This window comes from Papio anubis, chromosome 7 (genome assembly GCF_008728515.1).
Source record: "Papio anubis isolate 15944 chromosome 7, Panubis1.0, whole genome shotgun sequence".
NCBI classification, from domain to species: domain Eukaryota; kingdom Metazoa; phylum Chordata; class Mammalia; order Primates; family Cercopithecidae; genus Papio; species Papio anubis.
The window spans coordinates 88,734,140-88,756,044 of NC_044982.1; the positions used below are offsets into that span (position 1 = coordinate 88,734,140).

At 44.3% G+C, this 21,905-nt stretch overlaps 1 protein-coding gene across 6 annotated transcripts in view; it reads left to right on the top strand.

The window, feature by feature from the left end:
• ADAMTS17 (ADAM metallopeptidase with thrombospondin type 1 motif 17) overlaps positions 1 to 21,905 on the top strand; it is a 366,725-nt gene that overhangs the window by 176,029 nt on the left and 168,791 nt on the right. For all 6 annotated transcript variants that reach the window (XM_021940906.2, XM_021940905.2, XM_021940907.2 and 3 more), the window contains 2 exons: positions 12,816 to 12,956; positions 15,381 to 15,531. In XM_021940906.2, coding sequence (XP_021796598.2) covers positions 12,816 to 12,956; positions 15,381 to 15,531 — 292 coding nt within the window. The remainder of the gene's footprint in view (positions 1 to 12,815; positions 12,957 to 15,380; positions 15,532 to 21,905) is intronic.

A 21,905-nucleotide genomic window follows, 5' to 3' on the forward strand; every position in this document is an offset into this window, starting at 1 on the left:
GGTGTTTAGAGTGGAAAGTTTACACGGCTTCGCCACGTTCTGACAGATCATCTGGGTTTTTGGCCAGGAGCACTTCTGTGTCCTGGGCCAGAGCAGGCCTCAGAAGGGAGAGCAGCTCGGGCCCTGTGACATTCGTCATGTCCATGGGTAGTTTCAGAAGAGCTCAGTGCTTTCATGAATTCATCTTCCTAAGTAAAAGGTTTTCTCCATATATTATCGTCCTTTAAAAACCTAAGCAGAGCCTCACAAGACCTCTTAGCATTACAATTATCTCCCTTGCTCTGCCTCATTAAATTTCACGATGCGCTTTTTTAGCAGATGAAGGCACATTCTTTGACTAAATTCATTAGAAACTGAGGAGATCCCAGGTTTAATTACACTGCGTGCCATCCGTAAGAAGGTGGCTTGGGAGTCCCGCTTGCTGCTTAAGGTCATACTTGCACTCCAGCATCCTATCACTGTCCAAAGCACACAGTGCAGGCTGGTGGTTTTTCCTTCACTTGGATGCTGTGCAAAGAACTTTTGGTTCTGATTCTTCACTTCTAAGAAATCCACAGCAGCCCTGGAATTTGGAGAGTTTTCACTGATGACAGCATCAGCACGACCATTTTGGAGGGTAAACTGGGTATAAATTAAGATCACATGAAGAGTCAGTAGTCACATGATAACAGGCAAAGGGCTCCGTTTTCTGAGTGCCATGCTTTCAGCTCCTGATGTCGACACCTGGCCACTAATTGTTCTCCAGCCGTGTTACGGGATTGGGTTATTTCTCCAAGTATCTGTAAGTAATCTGTGGGCAAAGATATACTATGATGATCCCCAATGAGATGATATCCAGGGCTCCTAGCTCAAGTTAGCCAGTCACGTTCTCACTTACACCTGTGTGGTCTGGGTGCTGGCAATTAGTCACTTGTGCCTATTTAAATTTCTCTTAATTAAAAATTCCTCAGTCACACTAGCACATTTCAAACTCTTAGTAGCCACATGTGGCCTGTGGCCATGATATCAGACGGCCCACATAGAGGCTTTTCCATCATCGCAGAAAGTTTTATTGAACAGCACTGGCCTAGGCTATATACCAACAGCCTGCTGACTTCTCTCTGATCCCCACCAGGCCATGGGCTTCCTGCAGGGGCTGTGTGTCACTCACTGCTATGGGCCTGGTGCTCTGCAAAATAAATGCCTGGTGCAAGACAGTGCACAATCTACTCTTGAAAGAATGAATAACAACTATACCTTAAATTGTGCCCAGCCTCCTAGATCAAGAATCATGAAGTTATTCCCTTCTAGATTGGAAACCTTTTAATAGCCACCTGGCTCGTGCCCCTCATCTCTCAGCTAGGAAAACAAGCCCAGGAGTTTAGGAACCTTGCTTAACATCCCCATAATAATTATTGTCAGGTCTTTAACCATGATCTCTTTCTCCTTGGACCATCGCACTGTAGCAGCAAAGAAGGCTTTACAAATGATTATTTACAAGAAAGCTTCCTTAACCTCATCAAGTTTATCTACCTATGAGTAATCTGGAGCAAATGTATTCAGTGTGCAAACATTAGTAATATTTCCAGTCGATATGGGAACAGGGTAAAGGTGCCCATGTTGTAACTGATACTTAATATTATTTTAGAAGTCCTGGCCGGGCGCGGTGGCTCAAGCCTGTAATCCCAGCACTTTGGGAGGCCGAGACGGGCGGATCACAAGGTCAGGAGATCGAGACCATTCTGGCTAACACGGCGAAACCCCGTCTCTACTAAAAACACAAAAAATTAGCCGAGCGAGGTGGCGGCGCCTGTGGTCCCAGCTACTCGGGAGGCTGAGGCAGGAGAATAGCGGGAACCCGGGAGGTGGAGCTTGCAGTGAGCTGAGATCTGGCCACTGCACTCCAGCCTGGGCGACAGAGCGAGACTCCGTCTCAAAAAAAAAAAAAAAAAAAGAAGTCCTGTTCAATTTCAGAAAGCAAGAAATAAGGTGTAAATATAGAAAGGGATGAGACACAATGAGAATTGTCTGTATATTATAAAAGAATCATCTGAAAAGCCTTTGGAGCCGGTAGATGTTCATCATGGTATTGCGTCATAAGACCAACATGCAGCAATCTGTAGTTTTCCTATGTACAGGCAATAATTACAAAAGAATAAAAAGCAGATCTTATTCACAGTGTCGTCCAAAGACATGAAATACCCAGGAATGATGCTAATAGGAAATGTAAGACCTTCGTGATGCACACTAAAAACATTGACCAAGGTCATTCACAAAAGGCCTGGCAAAATGATGAGGTGCCCTATGTCTTAAGATGGCAAGACTCAAGCTTCTAATGATGCCATTTCCCCCCAAATTAGTGTATTCACTGCAATCCCAAATTAGAATGACTTTTTATAGAATCTGACAAACTAAAATCATAGGGAAGAATAAAGTTCTCAAAATACCCAAGGTCATTCTGGAAAAAAAAAAAAAAAGAGACTAAAGAGAGAAAGGAAAAAGAATTGGTTCATTGCTTCTACTCCCTCTATTTGTCTTGATGCCAGGCAGAGGTTTTCTTAACACCCTACAGCCTTTTCACCAGAATCAGCATTGTGTCCTCTAATCACCTGGGGAGGCTATATTCTTATTCCATCGTTATGACATCATTCTAAACATCTTCAGAATTTCTAACTGCAATCAGCTTTAGCAAGCCCCCTCACAACAGAATGGTTTCCCAGGTCAGAAACTAACATAACTTTATGGGTTTCTTTTCTGTGAAATATTTCAAATCTTTGACTCAGAGTCTATTCAAGTCATGAGGCCGTTTGCCTGCATTGGCTCTAGATGCATTTTTGGATGCTCTAAACAGTGAGGACATTGTGCGAAGGAGAATGGGAGCCTCCCAAGCAGGTGTCACTCATTTGGGAGCCTGTGTCATTGTGTGTTCATATTGGGACCATCCTATCATGAAGCCACGCCATGCACATGAGGCACTGGGGTGAATGCACACTGTGGGTAGCCTCTGTCCTGTGTACTGATGGTGCATTACATGGACCTAGGTGCTCATGTGCTGCTTTCATGTCAAGCCATTGATTGATCCCCGTTCTGTGTCCAGCTGTGCTCTAAGAGCTGATGGAGTGGAGAAAGGTGAGACCAGCTCACTCCCTAAGGACTATCTTTGTCATGTGGGAGCAGGATCAGAGTGGCAGGAGCTGGCAAGCCCATGGAATCTATTAGGACCAGAAAACTGCATTTCACAGAGATAGCAGGAGCTTCAGCCCTATAGTCCAATGTCCCTTGAGCTTTTACCGAGTCCAGGCTACTGCACACACACTGAAGCAAGGAGGAGTGTGGCCTGTTGCATTCAAACCTAGATCTACTGTTGGGAGCCGAAAAGAATGGGAGGCTTTGCCCTAGGCCACCATCTTCATCCCCTTCCTATGGAGAGCAACACATGGTATAGATGAGTGGTCATCAGTGATTGTCCTTCAGAGGTGTCCTAAGGACATCTGCAGTCCTGGATGGGTGTAGCCACTTACCAAGAACAGTGGGCCTCTGAGACACATCTGCCAGAACAGAGATTTTGTTCTGTTAGCTCATTGCAGAGGAAGAATGGAATACAAAGGCATTGGAGTGGGGTGGGAACTTTTCATTTCTCCACCGGCCCACCTGCCTTACAGTATGACTTCCCTCCTTAGACCACAGCTGTCTGAGAGCACCTGAGTTTGCAGCTTGGGGGCTGCAACTTGCTTTGGTCAAGTGTATGTGTGTGCCTAGAAGAAGCAAGGCCATTCTCTACTGTACCTACTACTGCCAGGCACTTTGGTGACTGTTTTCCCATGTGACCCTGACCCCCATTCCTTTAGAGAATGTAAACTCTGTATGCCCAGTGCCTGGAACAGTATCTGGCATGCAGAAGGCATTCAACAAATACTTGGTGAATGAATGAATGACGTTCAGTATTATCCCTGTTTAGTCACAGATGGGAAAACTAAGGCTCAGAGGTGTGATGTTTCTTTCTCAAGAGGCAGAGCTGACATTTTCTTCTAGGTTGGTCTGACTGCAAAGCCAGGGCTGCTTCTAGATGGGAAGAGGTATTTTGTGTCATCCTCCCTGGCTGCCCACACCTTCTCATCAAAACCATCAGGACATTGGAGGCTGGCTGGGACTTGGAGCTGGCCACTGTGTATGCACGTTGTCCCTGGAGTGCATGGGTGGAGGAAGGTGTGCTGAATATGGGAGACTAAGCAGCTAGGGCCTGATGCCTAATACTGTTAACTTGGCTGGGAAAGATAGTTTCAGAGAAAGAAGGCCAGCCAGGAGTGCAGATTCTGCTCTTCTGCATGACTTGAGCAAATTGCTCTACTCTTACAGCCTTCAAAGGTGCTCAGCAAGAATGGGGAAGATGATGGCTGCTCCTATCCCTGTTTCATTGGAGGCTGTGAAGACACAGTGGTAAAATAAGTGAAATGCTCAGACAAAATGGTAGCAGCCCAGGGCACTGCACTTTGACAGAGTGAGAGTCTAAAGTAAGGTGAAAGGTGAAAATAGTGTGGTCCAAATGATCTTTGAAAATTTCCTAGTAAGCACCATATTCAACTGTGTCTGTCTACATCCTGCATACCCAGATTTCCTGCCACTGTTGGAAACAGCAGCCATTTCTTAGAGCATCAGATAGAATTTAAACTTCACTAGCCAGGCATAGTGGCATGCACCCATAATCCCAGCTACTTGGGAAGCTGAGTCAGGAGGATCACTTGAGGCCAGGAGTTTGAGGCTGCAGTGAGCTGTGATCATGCCACTGCACTCCTGCTTGGGTGATAGAGTGAGACCCTGTCTATTAAATAAAATTATAAAATTTAGACTTCAAATATTAAGACTCCACACCTCCTACCCATGTTGTATTAAAAAATTGTGGATCATGAAACACCAGAGTCACCCTCAGCATGGCGTGGTGCTCACAGCAAGAAACCCCAAGAGAAGGGTAGATACACGGCTTTATCACATACCCTCTCAGGGTGTCAGGGTGCACAAGCAAACACATGCTTGCTGGCTGGAATAAGGGACAGAATCTCCCATGCTTCGTTCTCTCTGTCTCTCTTTCTCTCTTTCAATAAGTTGAATTTTTGCTAAAAGTTAAAAGCCCACTTGATATGAATCTTCTAAATGTATGGAGATGTATGTGTGTATATATGTACGTATATATAAGTGTAGGTACATACCTGCCCTATATAGTTATATATAGGTATATATAGTTATATATAGGTATATATAGAGTTATATATAGGTATATGTATACCTATGTATATAATAATATACCTATATATAACTATATAGTTATATATAGGTGTGTGTATATATAGGTGTATGTAGTTATATATAGGTATATTGTTATATACATAGGTATAAATACAGCTATGTATAACTATATATAGGTATATATAACTATAGATAGGTATAAATACACCTATGTATAACTATATATAGGTATATATACACCGATGTATAACTATATATAGGTATATATACACCTATGTATAACTATATATAGGTATATAGTTACATAGTATATATAGGTATATACATATATAGTTATACATACAATATAGTTATATATATAGTTATAGCTATATATATAACTATATGGTATATATAACTATATAGGTATATATAATATATAGTTATATATACTATATATAGTTATATATAGCTATATAGTTATACATAGGTGTATATATACCTATATATAGTTATACATAGGTGTATATATACCTATAGTTATATATACCTATATATAGTTATATATATAGGTATATAGGACAGGTATATATCTACACTTATATATACGTATATACGTCTACACAAACCCAGGCAAGGCTGCTTTGAGTGAAGGCTGTACCTGACTCATGCACCTTACGTCAAAATCCCATGTATGTAAATTCAAGAATTGAGTGTTTGCTTGTCATTTCAGTACTCTGGTTAGCTTAGAGAGGCTGTGTATATTGTATGAGTATTATTCATATTTACCTGCTATGATGGTGTCTATTCTAGAAAAACACACTGAACACCAACACTGTGTTGGTCATTATTTACCCATTGGTGATTCCGAATTTTGTACTGTTTTGGGATGACATGGTACTACATGCATTTGAAGTATAGCTAAATCTATGGCGACCCCCAATCTACTCTGGTGTTTGCCTTGTTGCTGAATCCCTGAAAACTGGTGGGCTCATTTTTCTGTACAAAACACAAGTACCTTCTCCACAGTGAGAGGCTTTTGCTGCTATTGCTGCCTATTTGTTTTGTTCTCCGTAAGTGGGGTTATTGATGATCATGGGAACTGACCCTGTTCTTCGACCTATAAATGAGTGCAGTGTGCTATCCCCTAGTGGCATTTAATCCTGTAGCTAGTGTTTCTGAGTAGCCCAAGACTGGGGGCACAATCTGGTCCTTGGCAAGAGGTACTGACTGGAGAATTTCCCCTTTAGTGCAGAGCTGGCCTGTTAATTATTGTTATGTTGATTAGCAATAACGAATACACATCTGTCCACTATTTCTTAGAAACTGCCATGGGCCATTCCAGTTACTGCAATGTCAATAAACATCTATTGAATAGGAATCGCCAGGCAGTGTCCCCACAGGGCTATGGAAGTAGGGCTGGAGCCAGCCTTCCATGGAGAAGCTATGTTCATGGGAGCCCAGGCTCTTCATCCCACTCCAGGCGTTCATTCCACAAACTCAGCCAAGACTGCTTTGAGGTGAGGCTGGACCTGACTCCTACACCTGACATCAAAATCCCAAAGCTTCTGAGAGACAGGTAGGCTCAGAGCCAGGTAAAGCTGAGACTTCCAGAGTGGCAGATGTCCCAAGTCTAGAATACCTGTTCATCTCCTGTGAGATTCAGAAACCAGGAGGGGTCGAGCACTGTGGGAATCCTCTCAGAACTCGCCGCATGGTGTGCTTTGTGTCTCCCCAAACAAATAAAGAACAGCATGTTATTTTAAGATAAAATCAACTCAAGGCCATGAAGCCATGACTGCGTCTGATAAAGCTGGGCCATGTGAGACACAAGACCCATCTGTGCCCTCAGCCCCACAGTCACTGAAAGTTAAAATTACTGGGCGTACTTAACACCACACATTTTCGTTAAATATAATGTTGCCAGAAATAATAAATGCCCTGGGACATAAACTTAAAATAACATGAGTTTCTCAGTCAAAGTAATCTTTAATTTAAACTAAAAATAGCCTAGACAGTAGTTGATGTCAACCTCAGGTATCAAGACTCCTCCCAGTCCAATGCTAGTTAATCAAACTGTAAAGTGATGAGCCACTTAGTTAGCATTTAAACATTTTAGAGCAGATCAAGCTTGATCTATATTAGAGACAAGCTCCAGAAACCCAAGAATCCCACTCGGCTGATTTTGCTGTCTGGAACATTCCTTGGGGGAAGTCCTCTTGGGCTGGCAGAGTGAAATGCTCATGGGACACAGTGTGCTCCGGTCGGCCAGATCCCTGTGAGGAATATGGAGTTGCCAACAGCACAGCCATCTTTTCTGAGCACTTTTGTTACCATCCTGTGTGTCTCCTGAATCACCAGGTTCTCTGGCCAGGAGAAGAGGCCCTGTGGGAAGAAGGAGCCCCTTTCATTTGATAACCAAGTTGACCACTGAGAAAACTCATGAAATTTTCTTCCTTAAATGGTGAGACCATCCTCCCAGAGCTTGGGTCTCCTCCCATTGTGGTTTTCTGAGCAACATCGATGTTTGGAAAACCCTTCTAGTAGCTGCCTGGGAGATCCCAGCCAGGGAGGATGGGAGCAGCTTGTCCAAGTGCACAGTTAGAATAATTAATTCATGTGTTGATCCTCCATCGACTTGTGCCCTAGGTTTGAAAAGTTCTTATTACCTGAGGTGGGAGATGCCTCTGATCCAGGTCAAGGTAGGGAAAGAGGTTTTAGAGAATGCCTACAGGGAGAGTTGTTTTCTTAAGGGACTTGAATATTTCTCAAAGTAAGATAACGCTGTATCCGTTTGGTGAATATGCAAATTTTGTAACGTTTGACGCTGCAGCTAATGACACCCTCTTTACTTGGGGGCTGTTCCAGGAGAAACGGGTTTTCTGAGTAGGGTATTTGAGGGGCAGTGACCCAGGCAAATGGAACCTCTGTGTACGTTCCCAGATGATTTCCCCCCGGAACCCAGCTCATGATTCCAGAACCTGTGCCTTCCTGAAACCATGCACGTTCCTTAAAGAGACAAAATGTTCCTTTCTCTTAGGCTTACATTCCTGAATGGTTCACGTCATTGATACAATGAAGGCCTTGCATTTGCCTCATTGCTTCCAAGTGCAAGATCATGTTCCAAGTAGAGACTATGGTCTGTGTGACTCAGACTAGGATACCAGGGTCTGTGAGTTGTGACCCTTATGAAGAGACGTTGTTAATGCTGATAAGGACCATGCCTGCCAAGGCTGCAGATAGCAATTTGACCTGGTCCACATGCAATGGATACACCATGAGATGGCAGCTGGAGCCACTTTTTTCATGAGACATTTTATTTCTATAACCTCTGTACATTCGGCAGAGTTCATTGAAATCCATCAAAACCTTCAGAAGACCTACTCATTTAAGAATTCTCTCAACAGTTTTATTTAAAGAAAGACAAACCCTAAGTCAAATTTAAGATAGTTGACTTTTGATGTCCTTTGCTAAGTGTACTTGAAAAACCAGTCAGTTCCTTCAACAGTTAACATGAAACAGAGAAAGAAAAAGCTACCAGGTAGAAGAAAATTAAAAACCGATTTCACCTAACATAATGTCCACAAGGTTCATCCATGTTGTTGCATATTGCAGAATTTCCTTTTTTAAGACTGAATATTTCATTGTATGCATAGACTGCATTTTATTTATCCATCCATCAGTGGCTATTTAGGTTGTGTTCATATCTTGGCTATTGTGAATAATGCTGTAACTGAACATGGGAGTGATGTCTCTTGGAGATTCTGGTTTCAATTCTTTTGCATAAATATTTTGAAATAGAATTGTTGGATCATACAGTAGTTTTATTTTTAATTTTTGAGGAACCTCCATACTGTTTTCTCATAGCATCTATACAATTTTGCATTCTAACCAGTGCCACGCAGGGGTTTTAATTTCTCTACGTTCTCGCAGACATCTGTCATGTTTTTTGTATTTTCATAGTAAACATTGTGAGAGGTGTAAGGTGGTATCTCATCGGGGTTTTGATTTGTGTTTCTCTGATGATTAGTGACATTGGGCATCTTTTCGTGTACCTGCTGGCCATTTGTATGTCTTCTTTACAAAAATGTCTTCTCAATTCTTGAGCCCACTTTTAACTGGGTTGTTAGTTTTTTTGCTATTGAGTTGTAGGAGTTTCTTATGTGTTTTAAAACTTAACCCCTTATTTTATGCTAAATGAAATAAACTAGTCACAGAAAGAAAAATACTGCAGGATTCCACTTATATAAGGCATCTAAAATAGTCAAATTCATAGAATCAACGAGTGGGCTTGTATTGCCAGGGGCTGGAGGGAGGAGGAAGGGGGAGCTGCTAATCAGTGGGCATCGAGTTTCAGTGGAGCTCAAAAGAGCTGCTGTACAGCATTGCAATTGTAGCCAACAATACTGTATTGTAAGCTTAAAAACTTCAGAAGGCATCTCTCATGTGAAGTGCTTTTTCCACCATAAAATACAGTTAAAGAAAATGAACCTCAAAAAAAGAAAGAATTCATACTGACAGTGAAAGTAAAAATAATTTTTTTGGTGCCAAGGATGAATATATTTTTAAAATTTTTTTATTTGTAACAGAATTTTTTAAAGCTGAATGGAGATTGCTTTCTCATGCACTTGTATATAAATAAACATGTTCTGTTGCTCATCCAAAAGTGAAGTAAAAAGCTGAGTAATTGCATTGAAAAAATAAAACTCACTTTATTCAACCAAGTGATCATTAAGCAGTGGCTCATGCCTGTAATCCCAACACTTTGGGAGGCCAAGGTGGGTGGATCATGAGGTCAAGAGATTGAGATCATCCTGGCCAACATGGTGAAACCCTGTCTCTACTAAAAATACAAAAATTAGCCGGGCGTGCTGTTGCATGCCTCTAGTCCCAGCTACTCAGGAGGCTGAGGCAGGAGAATCACTTGAACCCAGGAGGCGGAGGTTGCAGTGATCCAAGATCGCACCACTGCACTTCAGCCTGGGCGGCTGAGCAAGACTCCATCAAAAAAAAAAAAAAAAAAAAAGAATATGGCTAAACTGTTCTCACTGGCCAGATTTGTCTGATAATTTCTTCAGTCTTCCTTTAACCCTAATTGGATGGATACCTGACACTGAGGCAGGAGGACGAGACTGAATCTAATGAGAGGTGGCTTTTGCCGTTCTGCCAAGGAGTCTGCCACCATGCCCAATCAATACACTTGTCATGGATATGAGTTCTCCAGTATTTTTTGGCACTTTCTTCACTATTAAACAGATAATTCATTCAATAAATGTGTTTATCAAATGCTTGCTTTGCACCAGTTACTGCTGCCCTGAGAAAACAGGGTGAGTTGGAAGAGCCTGTGGGCCTCCAGTCAGTAGGGTCTGAGGTTGACAGAGGCCTGGACCAAGCAAAACTGTGGCCATCCATACCTAGGTGGTGATGCAGACACTCCCTTTTCAGACATGACCATAGTTGGTCACTTGACCAATTAGGCAAAAAATTGATTCAAGTGGAGAAATAATCAACACATTATACGTAGGTGCCTTAGACATTTTGTTTTAACTTAAGCTATAAAAACATTAGCTTTTTTCATCAATTTTGTAATACAGAGGGGAAGCCTTCTCTTTGAGGAAGGGTATCTGCCAATTGGATTTCCATGTCACCTTCTGATATGGTTTAGCTGTGTCCCCACTCAAATCTCATTTTGAATTGTAATCTGCATAATCCCATGTGTCGAGGGAGGGACGAGGTGGGAGGTGATTGGGTCGTGAGGGTGGTTTCCTCTGTGCTGTTCTTGTGATAGTGAGGGAGTTCTCACAAGATCTGATGGGTTTATAAGCATCTGGCATTTTCCCTGCTTGTGCTTCTCTCTCCTGCCGCCATGTGAAGAAGGTCCTTGCTTCCCCTTCACCTTCTGCCATGATTGTAAGTTTTGAGGTCTCCCTGGCAGAACTGCAAGTCAATTAAACCTCTTTCCTTTATGAATTGCCCAGTCTCAGGTAGTATCTTTATAGCAGTGTGAAAATGGACTAATACACCTTCCTCACACAAAGCATGCCTATAATGAGAGTTTGAATCCAGTTTCTTTAATATATGTGTTGTGTGTGTGTGTGTGTGTATACACATAGAAAGGATTATAAAAGACTTATGAAGCAGCCTGGGAGCAGATTTTTATGATTTATTCCTCATCTTTCACAGTTGTCTTGCCCACACCCAGTTGGATGGCAGTCTGTCTTAGCTACTGGCTAAATCTGTTTTCATGAGAACAACAACTTGGTGTTTGTCCGTATATTTCGTTGGTTAACCCAACATGTAACCACATGTATGAATTGAAATAACAAGTATCACTGGCATCAGTAGGTTTAAGAATAAATAAAATTGAAGATTGGTACGGATGCCGCCCCTCCACTGATGGGGGCAGTCACATATGGGTGATCAGAGAGGGACCCGCTAGCCCAAAGTTCCAGAACACATGAACACCAGGCAGCGGATCCTCCAAATGACATGAGTGACTTTAGCTGATCCAACTCCACTTGGGAGTTGGCCAGGGGAGCATCTCTGTAGGCAAAAGGGTGTGGGGGTGGCCTGCAGGCGTGCAGAGGAGAAGACAGGATGGGTTTCTCTTGGGAAGAACACCACCGTGAAGCACCAAGCAGGGGAGTTGACGGAAGACGGTCAGACATCTATGAGCAAACTAGGAAAATGTGGCTCTAGAGCAGAATTTAGAAACCTCTTTTATCATTATCTCTGTCAGTGTTTATCTCTTCTCCGAAGCTGGCAGTGATTTGAGGTCTTTTCCTTGTGGTCCGTTACCTGGCACTTGGAAAGTATCTAATATTTTTGAATGAAGGAAAGTATGTGTTCTTTTTTGTTGTTGTTGTACTGAGATTGTTGAAAGATGGTCATCCTTATACAAGTTGGGTCATAAGGAACTCTGGGTCAGTGAACTGTGGGCCACTGGATCTTGTGTGCTGCATGTCTTGGCTTACCCCAGTGAGGGCAAGTGTATAAGCTAAGATCACAGTTCAGTGCACAGTGTGATCAGCCCTCCAGGTTGAGACAGGCATCCTGGTATCTCTCAGGTATAGCTGAATAGGGAAGGTGACAGCTGTGATCTTGTTAGAAGCGAAAGATAGAAAAGCCATACTTTGTAATGAGTTTGAAGGCTTAGATTCAGAACATTCTATAAGTCAGTGTTTAGGATGGTACCCAGTGATTCCTCTTAGCACAGTGAATTATCTCTAAGGAACAGAAACACCTAAACCATGAACATTGGAATATTTAATGTAAGAAAACAAGTCTAACCATCAGAAGCTTAGAGTTTAAGAATTATCATGTCACAGTTAATTATCAGAGTTAATATACTTCATTGATTTATTGTTATTTGGTGAATGCTATTAGTGTCTGTCATTTGCTCAATTTATCTTCATTCACTAAATAAACAAATCCTTGCCTTCTGTTTCTCTGAAAACACATGACTGTGGGTCTGCTCTGTGAGAACCACTTATACACCTTATGTCAGTTCTTGTTTTTAAGAGTTGATTTAGCTTAGCATGGTCCGCTTGCACCTGGAACTGGAAATGAGAAGCCTGTAGCATAAGCATCCCTCTCTCCTTCTCCTTCTTGGACAGCTTGGGCATGAACCACGATGATGACCACTCATCCTGCGCTGGCAGGTCCCACATCATGTCGGGAGAGTGGGTGAAAGGCCGGAACCCAAGTGACCTCTCTTGGTCCTCCTGCAGCCGAGATGACCTTGAAAACTTCCTCAAGTAAGTCCTGGAGTTATTCTATAGGATGAATGCAATCAGAAGTACTTCCAAAAGACAAAAGTATTGGAGTCTCAGCAAGTGTGAAGTGGAGAAACGACTCTCTTTTGGGATTTGCATCTAGCCTCAAGAGGCAGTCAGCGCAGAGTGTCCTACAATGGCAAGAACATCTCCCGCGTGCGCATCTGCTCCAGCGACAGGCGCACAGTGGGTGATCATTACGTAATTGCCAATCGATTGAAATATCAGCATAGTTACCCTGTCTTGAAAAGAAACCATTTGGTTCCTCTGCAGTGGTCACCACCTTGGGGCGCCCCTGGGCTGCTGCAGAATGGAGCATTTCCTGGTGTGGAGACGGAGGCCGCTTCCCTAGAGGGAGTGAATTTGCTGGGGGTTGCGGGGTGGGTTTGCTGACCTTCCTCACCTCTGGGGAGGGGAGGGCTGTGTTTATCTCACTGCTACTTTCTTCCCAGAAGGTGTCTGCACCCTTCCATTCTCAGATTTCTGTGGAAGAATCGGCCATCTGGTTTCAGACCTTTGTCAAACAGTTTATACCCATGGATGGGGCGGGTCCCTTAGTGTCAAGACCTCAGGGTTGAATTTACAGAGTGACTGTGCAGACCTTGGTCACTGAACTACTTAGCCGTATTAATTCAGGCACCCTGGGAGACAGCAGTGAGTCGGCGAGTCTCACCTGCAGATGGAGCTTCTCAGTCCAGTAACACGTTCAAGTACCCGGTGAATTCAGGATGTAGTGGCAAAGGGGCCATCCCAGGTCTTTTTTCATGACGTTCCCTGTTGATGGGGATATTGTTCAGTGGTAAACCAGCTTAAAAATGCACTCATTACTTTTAATGTAGTCCACTTCCCACTGAGTATTTGATACCACAGATCTTAAGAAATGCTGTAAGTCCCTCGATGTTATTTCGCTTTACCCACAAGGGTCATGGTGACAAGATGGAGTGGGTTGGTTGGTTGGTTTGTTTGTTTGTTTGTTTTTTGAGATGGAGTCTCACTCTGTCTCCCAGGCTGGAATGCAGTGGCGCGATCTTGGCTCGCTACAACCTCTGCCTCCCGGGTTCAAGTGATTCTCCTGCCTCAGCCTCCCCAGTAGCTGGGATTATAGGCATGCGCCATCACACCCAGCTAATTTTTGTATTTTTAGTAGAGATGAGGTTTTGCCATGTTGGCCAGGCTGGTCTTGAACTCCTGATCCCAGGTGATCTTCCTGCCTCGGCCTCCCAAAGTGCTGGGATTATATGTGTGAGCTACCGCACCTGGCCAAGATGGGGTGTTTTTATTTGCTCACGTACATAGCACTGGTCCCACTGGTGAGAAGTATTGTGTGTCTGAGCCCAGAAGAAGTAAACCAGGATCAGTCTGTGTGTCTCGTGTTCATGCAACTTTTTCCTTAATAATGTTGGCAAGTGGCTGGGTTTTCTGCCTTAAACCATCTGCCTTTAGAAATTGAGAAATAAAAGCATTGTAGTAAGTAACCTCCTTTAGAGCCAGAGCCTCGCAATCCCTAGTTCACGTATTCATTTATTTATTTATGAGTCAGAGTCTCACTCTCTCACCCAGGCTGGAGTTCAGTGGCGCAGTCTTGGCTCACTGCAACCTCAGCCTCCCGAGTTCAAGCAGTTCTCCTGCTTCAGCCTTCCAAGTAGCTGGGACTACAGGTGGGACTACAACCATGCCTGGCTAATTTTTGTGTTTTTAGTAGAGACCGGAGTTTCCCCATATTGGCCAGGCTGGTCTCAAACTCCTGACCGCAAGTGATCCACCCACCTTAGCCTCCCGAAGTGCTGGGATTATTGGCGTGAGCCCCCGAACCCAGCCCCCCGTTCACTCTTTTAGAGATGCACCTCTCATTGTAAATTAATGCTCCCACCCCAGTTGAAATCCTGAAGTCCTTGGCAGGTATTGCCAGTGGCTTTCAGGGACAGTGTGGTCAAGTGAAACACCGAGGCGCCACAAGCACTGGAAGAGAACCTGAAGAGTCGGAAATAAGCACTTTGATTTTATGTAAAGTAAAACAAGTCTAACTTGTTCTTTATTCATGATAGTATTTGCTCAAAGCCATAGTCTAAGAAGATATGATAATCTATTCCAAAATCATTTTCATCAAAGAAAGCTTTCAAACTCCCCAATAAAAGTCCATCAGCCTCGTGGATGTCATTCCTACGCCCCTCCCGAGTCTCCAGGTTCTTATTGCCTTCAGAGCGAAGATTCACATTTGGCCATGTAGAAAAAGGAATGCACAGCAAAAAAGCGCAGTCTGTGTGTCCAGTACTTGCGTCCTTTTTCCGTAAAGAACGTAGAGGTGCCTCCTTCTCAGTGACTGAAAACTCAAAATAAAACAAAACAAAACAAAACAAAAACCTAGGCAGCACATTTGCAAGTCACCTTGCCTCTCGGCTGTTTCAGGTCAAAAGTCAGCACCTGCTTGCAAGTCACGGATCCCAGAAGCCAGCACACAGTACGCCTCCCGCACAAGCTGCCAGGCATGCACTACAGTGCCAACGAGCAGTGCCAGATCCTGTTTGGCACCAACGCCACCTTCTGCAGAAACATGGAGGTAAGCAGCCCTGGGAGGACTGGCTCGGGACAGAGCATGGGTCCAGCCCTCCCGCAGCAGTTCTGGCTTCTGCTGGAGGACATGGGCATTCACACTCAGCACATGTACATACACACACAAGCACACGTATACATGTATGCACACACGTTTGGCACACATATACATATATATGCACACACACGTTCGCATACAGAGACATGCATAAACACACCCTCACAGGCATTTGCACATGTGCACCCCATATAGCCATACGCACATACACACCTACACATGCAATTGCAGGCACATGTCTACACACAGTCCCCCACACGGGCACTTTTGCAGGGGAATGCTTCAGGGTTACCACTGACTCCGGTAGCCTAATATTTTAATATGCAACACTTAGGACACTAGAGACGCAGGACACTGTCACCTGACTTCAAACCCCGCATGGATAAACAAGAGGGTTAAAACTATTAAACATTTGAGCATATCAAATTGGGAAAATCTAACAAGTAATAAATTGATTATATGATAATAACCCCATTAAACAGTTACCGCTTATTGAACATTACCTATGTGTTTGGTACTAACGCTTCCAACATGTATGATCCCAATTAGTCATCACCATAGCTCCCGAGATCCTGTCCATGGTTTCCAGATGACAACACCGAGTCAAAGTAAGCAAACATTCAAAATGGCTTGGTTGGTAGGTAGTAGAGCGAGGATTTGCCCTCAAGTCTCATTCACCCCTGAGTGCACACTTTTTCACCATGATGCACACACCAAGGTCCGTGGCTTGACTGGTTTTATGGGTGGGGGGTGCCAAGAGGGGCATGTGGGTACCCAGGGCAGGACAGTCTCCATGCCTGTGGCCATCTGTGTAGCAGACAGGGAAGGCCCTGGCCACAGGGGAAGGCCAGGAGCCTGTGGTCCACCTGGCCCTGGCAGTGACAGGACTAGGGGAGCAGAGCCTGCACCATCCTGTAGAGAGAGAGGACAGAAATAGGGGAGCCAGCTAGGGGTATGAGGAACTCAGCAGCTAGGCAGCAGGTGGTCAGCCTGAGGAAGGGCTGTCCCAGCACTGGCACTCAGAAGCACACCTGGTCCCAAGGAGGATGTGTGGATGGCTGGGCAGGTTCCTGGAGCAAGCACTTGGGAGCAGCACCAAGGCACACACGTACATGCAGGCTGCCTCCAGAATGCAGTCCCAGTGCCCATTAGCCCGAACTCCTGGAGACAGATGCTGCCTCTTGAGTGCTTCCTGTCTAAGTATAAGTTAGTTTAGGAAATTGGGGCACAACCTACAGGTGGGGCATTGCCTGCCATCTTTGGGGTCGCAAAAAAGAGCAGCTCCTTAAAACCAGGCTGTTGCCTCCTGCTGGCTGTTTCCCCAAAGGACGTTTATCCACACCGTAGTGCTGATTCTGCCCTGCCATTCCCCTGGGGAGCATGCCTGCAAGGGTCCCCTCCAGAGACTAATGGGAAGCTGTCACCCATGTCAACCTCCCACTGGATGCCTGTACCTCCCACCCCAAGAAGCAGGGTTGAAGGACACCTTCATGGGGAGATGTGATGAGCCCTAGGATGTGATTGTCCCCAGCATCCTGCAGCAGTGTCCAAACTCACCATCAGCCACTGTGTGGCTTCAGCGTGAAGGCTCTCATGCACATACACAGTGCCTGCCAAGAGGCATCCTGTCTGCCTCTTCAGTCCCTACAGTGCATGGATGCTACAGAGATACCAGGAAAGAGCAGGTTTCAGGGAGTCCCTTGATGATGTGGAGACAGCATGAGATTGTGTGGATGGGATAACCAGGGAGGACGTCACGCAGAGAAACGGGCCCCAGACACCGGGAGTGGGGAAGTGGATAGTGCCCAGCTGAGCCAAGAGACAGAGTGCTCACTCTGCCCACTCTGGAGTCCTCCACCAGTGAGATGTGGCAGGCCAGGCTGAGCTGGTCCTACAGGGCAGGATTAAGTGGGGTGGGGGCTGGGCAGAGACTGCCTACTGCCTGAGAGCTGGAGCTGTTTTCCCTTCTAGGAGCCAAGCACTTGCATCCCCATTGGATGAGGAGGGACAGAGGGAGGGAGACACTTATACTGGGGACTCACAGTCTCCCAGGCTGGACTTTGTCCTTGCACTGTCACACACAACCCCGACTGCAACCCCAAAGGCAAGGGCTTTTAAACCCATTTTAACAGATGAGAATATAGAAGCTAAGAGAGATTAGGAAACAAGCCAGGCTCACCCAGCTGGAAAGAGGTGGGCTGGAAGGCAAGCCCAGGGATATCTGTTACTGAGGGAGGAAAGGAAAGCTACTGGCATTCAAAGACAGACCCCAAAGAGAGGAGGCAGGGGATGTAGTATTTTATTTTCCTTCAGAATCATCTTTTCATTAGAGGAATTCAATTAGAGGGCAACAAGCAATGATTCGCTCAGCTTTGTGACTCCTTTCTCCCTAGAAACTCAAAATCCAAATGCATATCAAGTGAGATCTTCCCATGTGCCTGTTACATTGAAGCTGAACATTTATTCCTGGGCTCCCAAGGAACTGCAAAATATGTTTTCCTGCTTGCTTTTGCCCTGAGAGTTTCGCCAGCAATATAATAAATGTGTGTTTTCCTCTCCAATAACTAGCGGAAAGGATTTCTTAGGGGAGTGAGGGAATGACAGTCCCCTTGATGGCCACCAGCCTCAGCTGGTCAGTGGTGATTGTCCTGCTTGCAAGGCTAGTGACACTTGCTTTAGAGGAATCTGACTGTGGGGTAGCAGTGACTGCACACTGGAGAAAATGTCACGATTGTTAGAAACAAATGCTTGTTCCTCAGTGCCGAAAAGAAGAACGAGTGCTCAAAGAATTTTCTCAGCAAAAGATAGAAAGTGTCACTCGTGGATGGAGCAATGGCAAGAATACACCTGAGCAAGGGAGGGGAAGGGGTTCTTATTCCTGTCGCAGGTAGCCCCTACTGCTGTGTCATTCCCCTTTTGGCTAGGGTTGGACCGCACAGTCTAAGCTAATTCCGATTGGCTATTTTAAAGAGAGCAAGGGTATGAGCCAGAGTGGCGAGGTGAGCAGTTTGGCAGGAAAGACGGTTAGAAACAGGGAACTAAAAACTAAAGGTGACTTAGGTTAGAGCAGGTGACCAGGGGTGACTCAGGTCAAAGCAGGTGACCAGGGGAACAGATGTGAACCACTGATTAAAACTGGTGGAAAAGGTTGTTTATGGAAACTATGAGGCAGTTAAACTAAAATGGAGGACAAAGAACTGAACATACTGACATACTGATTCTTTGAAGAGAAATCTAGAACTCACTCTCTCCAACACACTGATACTCATTTGGGGAAGAAAATGCAGAAGACCAGATGCTTCCCTGTGAACCCTTTGAGAACCAAGGACTTGGGGCATGCTGCCCTAGGCCTGGGACATGTATCAGTCAAGTCCAGGTGAAGACAGTGCCACACTTCAGGGCTCCAGGCCCTGCTCTATCAACAGTCTGCACCTTCCCTGCTTTTGTAGGGTTGTGTGTAGGTTTTGCCTGTGCTGTAGTTGATGTTGGGTATGGCAGGAGAGGGTACATATGCTGTTATCCCTCAATTCTTCCGTGCAATGCTGCCTTGTTGGTGCGGGTGTGTGCCCCCTCCCTTCTTCCTTCTGGGCCTCATCCTGCCCTATGGTCCCCTGCACTTACTCTGTTCCACCTGTACTGGTTCTTCTGTTCTTCTTGGACCCGAGCAGGGACACACTTGCTTCGTGCTGGCTGTTTCCTCCTCCCTGCCACTCTTCTCCCAGGTATCCGCATAACTAATTCCCTCATCTTTTTTGATTCTGTTTTTTTTTTGTTTGTTTTTTGTTTTGTTTTTAAATATAAACTTCTCAATGAGGCCTACCCTGACCACCCTCTTTAAGATGACAGTCTAGTACCCTCCCCTGTCCACCTGTGCAGCTTTCACATCTCCTAATTCATTAAAGGAAAGCCCTGCTTTCAGATACTTACCATCTTTTAATATACTCTGTAGCTCACCTTTTGATTGTAGCTATATCTGTATCTCCTTCTTCTAGATTATAAACCCTTCCAGGGCAGCAATCTTTGCTTGTGCTCACCAGTGTTTCTCAACTGCCTTGAGCAGTACCTGGCACATAGTAGGTGCTCATTAAGTATGTGTTGTGCTGAGACCCAGACATGACCCTAACAGCAGATTTGTTAAACCTTCCTTATGTGGCTTCCTCAGCTGTTGATGAACTTGTGGAATAGCTCAGATTTGAGGAAGAAACCGTTAGAGACCTCCCTGTGCAATGTATTACTCTATAAGCCTGATTTCACATTTTTCCTCTGGTTCACCAACGTAACACATAAGACCTTGTCATTTTTCTTGCAGGGGTTCATATAAACCATTTTCATGGCTTCTTCCAAGGACAAGAAGCCATTCAAGGTAGTGCAAAGAGTCTGGCAGTGAGTGACTTGCCAGCTGGTTCCTAGAGATCATCTCTCTCAATGCCTTAGAGTCTTCATTAGTAAATCCTCAGGCTTCTGGTCAGTTAATACATGACAAGTACTGGGAACTGGGTCTGTCAATAAGGTTGGTGCCCAATAGGGAGATACTACCTTTCTGGATAACACCGATTCCCATCTGTGAGGGGACAGAGCTAATTTATCTGTACATCTCCAGAATAAGCATTTCTCTATATTGAACTCCTGGGAGATATGGAAAATTAAGCATCATTTAAAACCTGTATTGTTCATGCAGCCAGAGACCCACCGGAGCCAATCAGAAAGGCCTTTTAATCTAGTGCCATAATTGACTTTTATAGCCATTATTTCTCTTTCATGCCCTTGCGGACTGAAATGGATATCATGTAATGAAATGATCACAGTCCTAACGTTGCTTTTAAATTTCTCATCCCAACTTTTGCTTTCAGCCAAGAGGGTGTAACAAGGGCCAGATTTATTTTCCTTATGAAACAAATAAAAAAACACAGGTAAAATTTATGAAACAATGATTTCCAAGCAGCAAACACCTGTGATCCTTGAGAGATGTGAAATAAGTGAGATGAGCCCTGTAATTATCCTGTCCTATGGCCTGGGCAGTCTCCAGGCAGTGGCACAGGGAGGGAGAGCTGCAGAAGAGCAGCTCTGAGTCCTCCTGAGTTGAGGAAACAGAGCTGGTTGTACAGGGAAGCTAAGGCAGCTAGAGTTCACAAGGCAGAGGACCACTGGAGAAAGAGCTGCAGAGAGAACTGGGAATCTGCAGAGTCCCCTGTGAATGTTCAGTTTAGTGGTCAGCAGAGGTGTGTGAAAAACTACCCAAGGCCAGGAAAAGAACCATCTAAAAGAGTTAGAGGGAAGACTCTCTGGAGCTCACACAGTCACCAAGTAGGGCACAAGAGGGTTTTCCTTCAGTAACACGGAAAATTAGCCCCACGCTAAATGCTGATCTGGTCCCATATAATAAAGCTTAAAACCAACATCTCAAAGGATCAAACTATTTCCAAGTAATTTAACCCAGTCCTAGAACAAAGCTCAGATACATTTGTAGAAGTACAAAACTATTTATCACTCAATAAAATAAAATCACAATGTCTAGCATCAAATAAAAAACTTCCAGGCACGCAAAGAAGCAGGAAAATATATCCATCATAATGAGGGGGAAAATAAATCAATCAAAATCAACCTAGTAATGACACAGGTGAGATAATTACCTGTGTCAAGGACATTAGAACATTAGAACAATCCTAAGTCAAAAGAACAAAGCTGGAGGCATCACGCTACCTGACTTCAAACTATACTACAAGGCTACAGTAACCAAAACAGCATGGTACTGGTACCAAAACAGAGATATAGACCAATGGAACAGAACAGAGTCCTCAGAAATAATACCACACATCTACAGCCATCTGATCTTTGACAAACCTGAGAGAAACAAGAAATGGGGAAAGGATTCCCTATTTAATAAATGGTGCTGGGAAAATTGGCTAGCCATAAGTAGAAAGCTGAAACTGGATCCTTTCCTTACTCCTTATACGAAAATTAATTCAAGATGGATTAGAGACTTAAATGTTAGACCTAATACCATAAAAATCCTAGAGGAAAACCTAGGTAGTACCATTCAGGACATAGGCATGGGCAAAGACTTCATGTCTAAAACACCAAAAGCAACGGCAGCAAAAGCCAAAATTGACAAATGGGATCTAATTAAACTAAAGAGCTTCTGCACAGCAAAAGAAACCACCATCCGAGTGAACAGGCAACCTACAGAATGGGAGAAAATTTTTGCAATCTACTCATCTGATAAAGGGCTAATATCCAGAACCTACAAAGAACTCAATCAAATTCACAAGAAAAAAACAAACCACCCCATCAAAAAGTGGGCAAAGGATATGAACAGACATTTC